The sequence below is a fragment of the Pelophylax lessonae genome, assembly GCF_965119305.1.
Source record: "Pelophylax lessonae genome assembly, chromosome: 5".
In the NCBI taxonomy this organism is placed as follows: domain Eukaryota; kingdom Metazoa; phylum Chordata; class Amphibia; order Anura; family Ranidae; genus Pelophylax; species Pelophylax lessonae.
Window position 1 is genome coordinate 321,218,701 of NC_138772.1, and position 12,047 is coordinate 321,230,747.

The 12,047-nt window shown below is 42.5% G+C and overlaps 1 protein-coding gene across 1 annotated transcript in view; it reads left to right on the forward strand.

The window, feature by feature from the left end:
* Window positions 1–11,763, forward strand: part of NQO2 (N-ribosyldihydronicotinamide:quinone dehydrogenase 2) — a 37,823-nt gene extending 26,060 nt beyond the window's left edge. Inside the window, exon 6 of the mRNA XM_082259125.1 lies at window positions 11,474–11,763. Within this exon, the coding sequence (XP_082115251.1) occupies window positions 11,474–11,647 (174 nt within the window). The 3' untranslated portion in view covers window positions 11,648–11,763. The remainder of the gene's footprint in view (window positions 1–11,473) is intronic.
* Window positions 11,764–12,047: the final 284 nt, after the last annotated feature.

The following is a 12,047-nucleotide window of genomic DNA, read 5'->3' on the forward strand; positions in this document are numbered from 1 at the left end:
ATCTGTTGTAGCCCCCATTTCCAGTTTACACTGATTTAGTGTGTATATATATAGTGATACTGTCAGTGTGTGAGCTGAGGAGAGCCGATCAGCGGCTCCTCCTCATAGGGGACACAGAGAAATGTAATCAGGGCACTGATCACCAGTGCCCTGATTACACAAGAGGGAAATAAAATGCCATAACTGCCCATCATCAGTGCCCACCATCAGTGCCCCCCATCAGTGCCCGCAATCAGTGCCCATAGTGCTGCCAGTCAGTGCCCATCAGTGCCTGCTCATCTAGGCACTGATGGGCACTGACTGGCAGCACTATGGGCACTGAGTGTGGGCACTGATGGTGCTGCCCATCAGTGCTCATCAGTGCCGCCCATCAGTGCTCATCAGTGCCACCGTTAGTGTCCATTAGTGCCACCTCTCAGTGCCCATCAGTGCCGCCCGTCAGTGCCGCCTCTCAGTGCCCATCAGTGCCACCTCTCAGTGCCCAGCAGTGCCACCTCTCGGTGCCCAGCAGTGCCACCTATCAGTGCTCATCAGTGCCGCCTATCAGTGCTCATCAGTGCCGCATATTAGTACCTCCTCATCAGTGCCACCTCATCAGTGCCCATAAGTGCCACCTCATCAGTGCCCATCAGTGCCACCTCATCAGTGCCCATCAGTGCCGCCTCATCAGCGCACATCAGTGAAGGAGAAAAATGTATTTATTTTCAAAATTTACTCACAGAAAATAAGAAAAACTTTTTTTTTTTTTTCAAAATTTTCTGTCTTTTTTCTTTTTTTTTTTGTAAGAAATAAAAAACCCAGAGGTGATTAAATACCACCAAAAGAAAGCACTATTTGTGTGAAAAAAATGATAAAAATTTCATATGGGTACAGTGTAGCATGACCGTGCAATTGTAATTCAAAGTGTGAGAGCGCTGAAAGCTGAAAATTGGCCTGGGCAGGAAGGGAGTGAAAGTGCACTGTAGGCAAGTGGTTAAATAGCCTTTATACTTGCAGGCAGGGTCCCAATACTCCGCGGACCAATGTGTCCTCCAAATGGCCGAGAAGCCCAGTGACCCAGCCGCATCTGTATGAAGGCAGAACTCCCTATCTGAAATAAAATCTTGCTGCCAATCAGCCCTACCATTGAAATATTCCAAGAATCTTAGCCATACAATTAAATCCTCTGTTACTGTATATCGTGTGAAATGTGTACATGTTCCAATGGAGACCTTAATCCAGAAATGGCCAGATAACGCCTACGTGAAACTTTCTTCCAATAGGCATTATCCCTATGGCAAACGGCAACAGTCCTAAAAGTGACTGTACCCCCTTAAGCAAGACTTTCTTCTTTCTAATTAAAAGAATAAGACAACCTGTAAGCCTAATGATTTTTTTCTACAGGTGGCCTAAATTCCATATTTATTGTGTCGATAGTAATTTACAGGAACTCAAGACAAACAACTGGGTAAACTGTTTTCTCCTGCGCTAATGGGACACCAAAAGACTCGCAAATGGAAAAAAATGAATGTAACAGATTCAGACATGTAGGGGAAATAGCAGAACCCAAAAGAAGCAAATCATCTAAATAATGAATAACAGAATGGACACCCACAACCCAGGAAACCACCCATTCTAAAAAGGAAGAGAGACTAAAAAAAAAGCAAGATAATGAACAGCCCATAGCAGTGGTGTATTTAGGTCTTGTGCTGCCCTAGGCCTGACTAAACTTGTGCGCCCCCTAATTTAAATATGACCCACTCCTTCCTGTAAAGGCCACACCCCTTCCTGTTTATGACCCGCCCTGTCATCTGTAAACCACAGACCACAACCACAGTCTATCAGTGCCCATCAGTGTAGCCTCATCAGTTTCCATAAGTTCAGCCTGATCAGTGGCCATTAGTGCAGCATATCAATGCAGCCCCATCAGTAAAGCTTGCCAGTGCCTGGGATAGTGATGTTTCACCTTGTGATTAATTTTGTTTTTTCTGTGCTGCATTATACAATTCAACATGATTAACTCTTAGATGGGCCCAAAGATTAGACTTATTTTTTGTTTTTGCAGTTATTGATCCCATGCTTACATTATTTTTGCAAGTGTTGCACAGTGCTGCTGATTTTCCTGGAGATGGAGAAGAGAAATAGTCCCAGACCACACTTAAAATTTTTCTATCTCCACCCGTCTCCATTGAAACTTGAAAAGACACTAATATAGACTTAAACAAAATGGCTGGCTCGCACCCTGTGGTTATGAGTGTCTGGCTGGCACCCTGTGGTAATGAGTGGCTGGCTAAGCAGCAATAAATATGTCAACAAATACATGGAAAAGTTGCAAAATAATACATGAATTTAGTAATTAACAAGGGACCAATGACTGACCCCTAATCCCTATAAGAGGTCCTGACTAAAAGGAAATGTAGAAATAGTGGTCTGATAGCCTCTTTAAAAACCCCTCCCACTGGTCAGTGAGTTGGGGCTCAAATCTGGCGTTAGAGTCCCAGAAATCCAGGTGTAGGCGCCTAATTGGTGTCATAGGCCACTACAGTTTCTTTAAGTAGTAAGCAGAGGGTATGACCAGCAGCCTTTCACGGTCACATAGGATGATAACATGTCTCTGCTCTCTATCTGGGGTTTACCCCATACCAGCTGCCGTGACATCCTCCCCACAACCAGGCAGTGACACCAGGGCCGGATTAAGAGCATCATGGGCTTGGTGCTGAGGATTTTGAAGGGCCTTAAGTGCCTTGGCATGCACCCAGAGGAGGAAGGGTGCAGCCATGCATGCCTAATTCAACATGGGATGCTGTCTCTGAAGCCCATAAACACATCCATGCATCGGCAACTGTCCCTCCTTGTCCGGCCTTCGTGCTGTGTGGGGAGGTTCTGAGGGAGCTGCCTGGGGAAGCGAGCATAGAAGCCAGACTTCTGTGTTTACAAGTGACAGAAGAGCGGTAACAGTGAATATGGCCAACCCGGGGCCTATATAAAAGGTAGGGGCCTGGAGCTGCAGCTCCAATAGCCCCTACGTTAATCTGGCCCTGAGTGACACCATATTTGAAAGTGGCTTTACTATGGACCAGAAAATATCATCAAATCGTCTCATCCGCAGCCAGCTACATGGTCTGTGCTCTACAACAACTTCCCTGCCACAAGCCCAGGAACAGTTCCTCTTCTGCAGAGCTCTGGATCTGCTGATATCTGTATATCAAGAGCAACAGAAGCTCAGTTTCTTTGGGGACTATGTCCTCCACAAGTCCTTGCTCCTCAAAGCAGGTTTTTCTTATTTTCCCAGGCTTCAAAGTTTTACATTACAGCTTCTTCTACTCTCCCTTGTGGTGGGTGTGGTTTTCCTCTAGCCATCTCTGCGGATGCACATAGCCCTGGAAATGTTCAGTGATTTGTCCCTCTCTCCCCTTCCCTCCTTACTGACAGGCAAAGAGGGGAATAACAGCTGTAGCAATGAGTGTGTCTGAGTGACTGCAACATGTGTAACCGCCTGGTCTGTACAGCTGTAGTCCAGGGTGTGCTTTGAACTGGGAGTACATTTTCCACCTTGCACTAGTTTGGAAATTTGAACAGGCAGACTAAAGTTCCATTACAGATTAGAAAACAGAGTAAAATCTCATGATCTTGATCTAGCTACTTGTTTTTCAAGTATAAAATTGATGCTTGGACATTTCTCTTTAACACATAGCTGACTATGTGGTTAACAAACCATATGCATGCTATACTGTGTGTACATCCACAGCTTTACAGGAGTGCATTCCTTATATGCAGGCCAGAACCCAGTCATTTGGAAAATTAATCTCACATTGGTATTCTACTTTACAAGTACATGTTGGCAGCATAGTACAGGAGATGCAGTGCTGCGGGCATGGTACAGGAGAAAATGGTAAAAGAAATCCGCACTTAGGATAAAGAGTGTATGGAGATTGTGTAAAAAACACCACACTTGGCTGCTGCCCACTTCAGAAAATGCGACCCTAAAAGGGAAGCATCAGATATATAGATAGAGTGAGGAAGTGATTGGCGCTACCTAATGGGGTGTTCGGGAAATCTGATTGTTTAAATATTATTGCGTCACTCCTAAAAATCAATAATAAATAATAAATAAATCACTCGTAATTGGTATGGAGTGTGTATGTGTATTCAGTATAAATATGCGTGGTAAAAAGTAGATTAAAATCCGTGTGTATCCAAGTTATGTGATAAACATAAAAGATAAACAATAAAAAATGTTAAAAAATGTTATGGTGTATATAAAATACAAACACTTAAAAGAAAAGTGCCAATCTGCACGTTGGTATAAAGGAATATATAAATGAATAAATATGTGCAAACCCAAAGTGAACGTGTGCAGGTTTGGTGCAATCAATGATCGGTGTGTTGCACAATGTGTGTGAAAACAACAGATGTGTGCACAATCAACAATAAACCTGTATTGTGCAAATAATAAATAATGTGAATATAAAAACTAATGTGCAATAGTGAATCTACCTTATCGATAAGCAATTGGTAGGTGAGTGATATTGTAGGAGTGGGACTTGCTTAAAATAGATGGATATATACTGTATACTCTATAAAATACCAATACTGAGTATAAAATGGGAATTCAGTCACAAGCAATAAATATAAATAAATATAGATGATAAATATAGCTGCCAATAAATAGGTACAACAGTGCAAATGTGAGAGAGAAAGAACTGTGCAAATTCAGCAAAAAAGGTAGATATCACTATAGAACGCCGGGCATAGAGAAAAGAGCACCATAGCCACTTTATATGGACTATATAATTAAAGGACTTTTTGGATTCATTCATCAGCCTTGATTGCATGATATTTGGACTGATTTGTTGTGGCGTTCTATAGTGATATCCACCTTTTTTGCTGAATTTGCACAGTTCTTTCTCTCTCATATTTGCACTGTTGTACCTATTTATTGGCAGCTATATTTATCATCTATATTTATTTATATTTATTGCTTCTGACTGAATTCCCATTTTATACTCAGTATTGGTATTTTATAGAGTATATATATCCATCTATTTTAAGCAAGTCCCACTCCTACAATAACACTTACCTACCAATTGCTTATCGATAAGGTAGATTCACTATTGCACATAAATTTTTATATTCACATTATTTATTATTTGCACAATACAGGTTTATTGTTGATTGTGCACACATCTGTTGTTTTCACACACATTGTGCAACACACCGATCATTGATTGCACCAAACCTGCACACGTTCACTTTGGGTTTGCACATATTTATACATTTATATATTCCTTTATACCAACGTGCAGATTGGCACTTTTCTTTTTAGTGTTTGTATTTTATATACACCATAACATTTTTTATTGTTTATCTTTTATATTTATCACATAACTTGGATACACACGGATTTTAATCTACTTTTTACCACGCATATTTATACTGAATACACATACACACTCCATACCAATTACGAGTGATTTATTTATTATTTATTATTGATTTTTAGGAGTGATGCAATAATATTTAAACAATCAGATTTCCCGAACACTCCATTAGGTAGCGCTAATCACTTCCTATCTCTATCCACATGGTACAGGAGAGTCTCCTGTACCATGCCCGCAGCACCTGCATCTGCTGCGGATGAGTTTCACTCACCTTGAGGCGCCTTCCATTTAAAAATGGCGCCGCCCGGCGCCATTATATCACCGTTCATGCGCCGCCTGCCAGGGAATTGCCGATAGTGTAATTGCCGAGCGACGGCGGCGCATGCGCAGTGCGCATGTCGGGCCGGCCGCGGCCATTTTTTTTTTTTTAGGTCTTATCGGCAGATCGGGGGGATTCCTACATGCGGGGCGGCTTTTTTGCCGCCCCCCCCACAAAGTGCCGCCCTAGGCCTAGGCCCTGTCGGCCTAGGCCTAAATACAGCAGTGGCCCATAGGCAGGCATTTATCAAAAAAAAAAAAAAAAAACATTATCGAAAAAAAAAAACTAAAGAATTTGAACACTCGGGGTTGATTGGTAGAAGCCTGAATGTGGCTTTTATGTCAGCTTTAGCGAGTAAAGAAGCGTATGACACTAACAATAAATCGTCTTGGATCTGGTCATTTAGGGAGTCACATGATGGAAATGACAGATGATGAATAAGCCGGTATGCATTCGGCTTCTAATTTAAGAATAATTCCCAACGGGGGAAATCCTAAAATCTTGGAATGGAGGATACATAAAAGGGCCTTCTACTCTATGCCTGTAAAAAAAAAACATTAAACAGGGAAAAGGCTGCCTGTTTGTTTGGGAAATCCTACAGCCAAGGGACCATTACAAAAAGCCTCACCAGAGACTCTGCTTTTAGGAAGGAATTCCCTACCTGCCTGCTGGTTTGCAGCCGATAGCGTCCTAAAGCATTTGGAAATAGGGTGTGTTCCAGCGCAGAAGGTACACTCTTGCCAGTATTTGCATGTGTTTGGCCAGCTGCATTAGCTGTCATTGAAATTAAAGCATACTCTTTTTCTTTAAACCGGTGTGTGTGTGTGTGCTGATTGGCCCGTGGGTGCAGTTTGTCTAGAAGATTGTGGTCTTTGAGGAAGAAAAAGGTTTAGCCATAGGTCAACGTCCTTTGTTCCCCAATGCAAGGGAGGGTGAACCACCATCTTTTGACGGTGTATGGGAACCAAGACACACCCCCAAAACATTTTTTTTACACTTCCAGCACTATGTCTAAGTGTTGAAAAAGAACCCAGACTCTTCTACGGATGTTTTTCACACAATACACTTGCAAATATGCAAAAGACCTGTAACCAGTTGTTGAAAGATTAGTCACAGACCATCTTCTATCTATCGCTGACTGATTGTCCCCCCCCCCCCCCCTGATTTATAAATTAATTCCTTGGCTGAGGGAAGCAAAGACAATAAATCTAATCATTCACCTCCCCAAATATTTTCTTTAATGCCGGCGGAAAGATGAAAACCCAGAGGAGACAAGATACAAGGTAAAGATACTTTCATACAGGTTTCTGGAATGTTTTGATGTTTTAACCTGTTAACATCTGTTCCTGAAGATGACTAGTCTGAGAAAGGACCAGAGTGGAATTCTAACTATTAGCATTTACACCACTAGATGGCACAAACACTGTGGCCACACTATCCTCAACAGCAGATTCAACAGACAGGTTTGGATTACTAACAACAGGCACTGAACAATTCGTAACTGGATAATCAAAACTATCCCTAGCTGCATCTAATTCTCTGACAGTCCTAATTAAAACAGAGGAAAATAAAGTAATTGTGGAGTAAACTCACCAGCACCAGGTACTGATGGGGAAGGTCCTGCATGCTGGTCCCTTGATGGGCAGACCACTGGGATAGGTCTGCCTGCTGGTTGTTGCCTGTGACCTTGGGGGCCTTCTTCGCTGATGGGGCTCCTCCATCTTGCTCGTTGGACTCTTCTGGTGTCCCCTGTCGCCCAGGCAGTGCCATTTGCAGTGGATCCCTTCTTCTTGCAGACACACACACCCACCGCCCTGCGTCTAGTCGCACTGTGCTTGCGCTAAGGGAAACACCCAGCGCATTTGGCAGCAACAGTGCAGGGTGGTGAGAGGGAGTACCATTTGCTCTTACAACGCTGCCTCTTCGCATACCCCCGCCAAAAGTGAAATGACACGCTGACCGGTTCCTCTTCTGTGGGTAGAAATTCTTCTTCCACTGGAAGCTCCATAGGGCTCAAGTCTTAGTAACAGGATACCCACACCCACCGCCTGCTTGATGGGCAGACCACTGGGATAGGTCTGCCTGCTGGTTGTTGCCTGTGACCTTGGGGGCCTTCTTCGCTGACGGGCTCCTCCATCTTGCTTGTTGGACTCTTCTGGTGTCCCCTGTCGCCCAGGCAGTGCCATTTGCAGTGGATCCCTTCTTCTTGCAGACACACACACCCACCGCCCTGCAGCTAGTCGCACTGTGCTTGCGCTAAGGGAAACACCCAGCGCATTTGGCAGCAACAGTGCAGGGTGGTGAGAGGGAGTACCATTTGCTCTTACAATGCTGCCTCTTCGCATACCCCCGCCAAAAGTGAAATGACACGCTGACCGGTTCCTCTTCTGTAGGTAGAAATTCTTCTTCCACTGGGAGCTCCATAGGGCTCAAGTCTTACTCATCCTCCGGTAGTGAAGACTCTCTGACAGTGGAAGCGGTGGCGGCAGAGGTGGAGGTGCTGACAGGTCTTCCTGCCAGGTCTTGACATGCAGCCCGCGGTAGGTCCAAACATCTCCGGATCCACTCTTCCCCCCGCTTCTTCTCCGGCTCTTTCGATCAGGCGACTCAGGAGGGACATCTTCAGCCTTGGTAAGCGAACTTTGTTCTGTGGAGAAGCTCCCTGAACACCACCGCTTGATGCTTACTGAGGCAACTGGACTCCAAGGGCTCGGAAACCCCTTTTTTATGGGCCATTTCTTCTCCACTTAGCCTAATCTGCCCAGATATAGGAGGTCAAGCGAACTAAAGGAAGCCTTCCCACATTTTTCCTACCAAGAGAATACTTGAAACTGTGCTGCTGCAGTCCCATAGGGGAAAGGGGGGATTAGAAACGGTTTCCCCCTTTTTCCTACAGTCTGTAAAGAGCTGGTCACTGTTATGATGCTTGGTTATAAGTTACAAATACAACTTTTCAACAGTAGCCAGCAGTGCATTATGTTCCCAGCGTTCTCTAGTATGCTTTGATGTACGTATCATCTTTTAAGGTTAGCAGTTTACAGTGAATGCAGTATATGCTGAGTGCAAGTCTTTGGTATCTGTGCAACTCAGGGCCGGTTCACATTATTGCGAGTGCGGCAATCGCATGTAATTCGGAGCGCACTGCTCCTTCATTACATGCGATCGGATGTGCGGATGCAAATTCAGCCATACACTTTGTATGGCTGAATTCGCACTGTATCCGCACCAAAGTCGCACATGACCCTTTTTTTCAGCCGCATCAGGATCGGATCGCACAGTGGTACACACTTGTGCGATCCGATTCTGTGCGAACTGTCAGATCGCACTGCGGTATGCGATCAAACAGGGGGTGTCGTTAACATTTAATTGACACCCCCTGCGTATCGCATATGGCAGTGTGAACTGCCAGATGTGCGTTTGTGATGCGGGAACAGGCTGCAAATTCGCAGCCTTCCCGCATCGCACAAGTGTGAACCAGGACTCAAGGCTCATTTGCTGCTACCATTTATTTACTGTCACACCAGGTGTTGACATGTCCTTCTACCGACACCAGAGGGAGGTAATGACCATGCAATAGATGTGCAATAAGCATCAAATTTAGTAACTACATTTCTTACTTGATAGTAGGCCCCATATTTTTAGACCACCCTGTGTGCCATGCAGATGCAATATCTATAAAACATGATAAATAATCAGATTGCAATTTTTGGACTTCTGAATGCCAGACAAAAAAAAAACATAAATTTGGGCTATTTGCAAGTAAGTAAAGATTTTTTTCCTAAAAGAAATGCTGAGCCTCAAATGTGTTTTCTTCATGCGATGTGTATGCTAATAAGGTCAAGTAAAGCTGGTTATACACAATACAATCTAATTGAACACACATTTATTATTATGATTATTATTACTATTTATTATGAGGACACATGAAAACGATTCAATCTGTATCAAATCAGGCAGATGCTTGCACCACATAGGGGATGATAGAACTTTTACAGTCAGATTTGGTCAGCGTAATACTTACAGGTGATAATGACATCTCACAGAGATCACAGTACTCCCATTGACAGACTTTATCTTCCCAGGTATTTGATCACCACTGGGATTTTTATTTTTTGCGATATAAATTAAAAAAGACTGAAAATTTGATTTGAAAAATTACTGAATGACTGAAAAATTAAATTGTATACTTTTTTATAAAAAATATCCAATGAACTAAATTTTTGTCATGCATTTAGGCTAAAATGTAATTAGCTACACGTCTTTGATAAAAAAAAATATATATATCTTAATAAGCGTATATTTATTGGTTTGCGCAAAAGTTATAGCATCTACAAACTATGGTGTATATATTGGAACTTACGCAGCTTTTACTTTCTGACTGCCTATCTCATTTCTTGAAAAGGACATATAGCCTGATATGGTTCAGGAGGAGGGGTCCCTCCCCTTTACTGACCTGCCAGGCTGCATGCTCGGATAAGGGTCTGGTAGGGATCTTGGTGGGGACCCCAATGCTTTTTTATTTTTGTATTTTTTATTTTGGCGTGGGATTCCCCTTAAAACCTATACCACACCCGAAAGGCCTGGTATGGAATGGGGCGGGGACCCTACCCCGTTTTTTTTAACATTTTTCTTTTGCCGGGCAATTTCCGGCATTCTTTTCTTTACATTAATCTGTCAGTTGGGAAGTCCGCTGACAGATGATGACTCATGGTTGTTAAGGACGTGGGCGGCCAGCTTCCTGGTCCGCTGCTTAACAACCAGCTAATCCTTCACACAAAATTTAAATCAGTCGATCGTTTTTCAACCGTTCCGAATTCTGATCTTTCTGAACAATTGGAATTCATTAGAAAAGGAATAAACAAAGCAAATTTTAACAGATTTCAAAGAAATTAGTTATTATTTGTTACCATTTCATTCAGAGAGTCAGATACATCTGAATATTCATTACTATTTTATTCTGAGATTTGGATACATCCGAATCTCCAAATAACCAAAAATGTGTCCAAATTTGTCTTGGGACCGAAATGAATTGCACATGTTTAACCCTGATGTAAGGGAGGACTCTGATGGGCACCTTGGCATAAGTAGTTACTGTAATAGGGACCTTGACGTAGCAGGGGACACTAATGGTTATCCTGATGTAAGGGGTGACTTTCATGGGGACCCTGACATAAGGTGGGGCTCTAATAGGGACCATGACATACTGTAGCAGGGAACTTTAATGAGTACCCTGATGTAAGGGCAAATGCAATATTCCCCACGCACATGTTCCTGAAAACGACTGTTCAGTAATGCTGGGTGGTGAAATTACCACAGGCTGAAAACCATAGACAATGAAGAAATGTCACCAGCACACCAAGGATTCCTCAAAAGGGTTCAAAGCTTTATTTTGATGGTCACATAGTAAACATATAAACATTCTTCACTCTGATGTAAGGAGTCTCTGTTGGGGACCTGATGTAAGGAAGGACTTTTATGGAGACCTTGACGTAGCAGGGCACTCTAATGGCTACACTGATGTAAAGGGGGGCTATCATGTATATCCTGATGTAAGGGGGACTCTGAAAAAAAAAAACTTCTGCATTTTCTTGTAGTTTTTGTATTTTAAGATATACAGTAACAGGTTTATTACGTTGCTGAGAGATCAATTTTAAAGTGAGGAAAGATTTGGGTATCTTTTAAATTGTGATGAATTATATTTAATCATGCTTTAAATCCTATAAATTGTTTTTTTATAGAGTTATTTGCTGTAAGAAATATGTATTGATGAAAACTGTTTTTGTTCATTTCTCAGCATGGCATCATGCATTTCTGTGGATTTCAAGTTCTTGCCCCTCAGATATCTTATGCACCAGAATATGTGACAGAAGCAAAAAGGAAAGAAATGCTAATGAGCTGGGCTCAAAGACTGGAGAACATCTTGGAAGAACCCCCTATAGACTGTACCCCACCCTGGTATTTCCGTTAGATTCAAGATCTTCTCTGAGATGGAAGAATGTCTGCTATGCAAATAATTACCTTATTTTTCTAAACCAACAACTACTCACATCACTGCAGCTATTGACAAATATTTGTTGCCCATGTTATAAAAGTATACAAAATAGTATATGCAATGCATAGCTAAGTTTTAGCTGAAGCAACAAAGGCTGCTCCATTTTGTTTTGGTATCAGCCTGTTTAAACATTGCTTATGGCAGAATATTGTTTTTCTAGTATATGTAAAACTCATAAAACAAAATAATGAAGAGAAGTTAAAGTGATATTAAAGCTTTGAATTCTTTTTACATTAAAATAAACGTGTCATACTTACCCATTCTGTGTAATGGTTTTGCACAGAGCAGCCCCGATCCTCCTCCCCGGGTTCCTCGC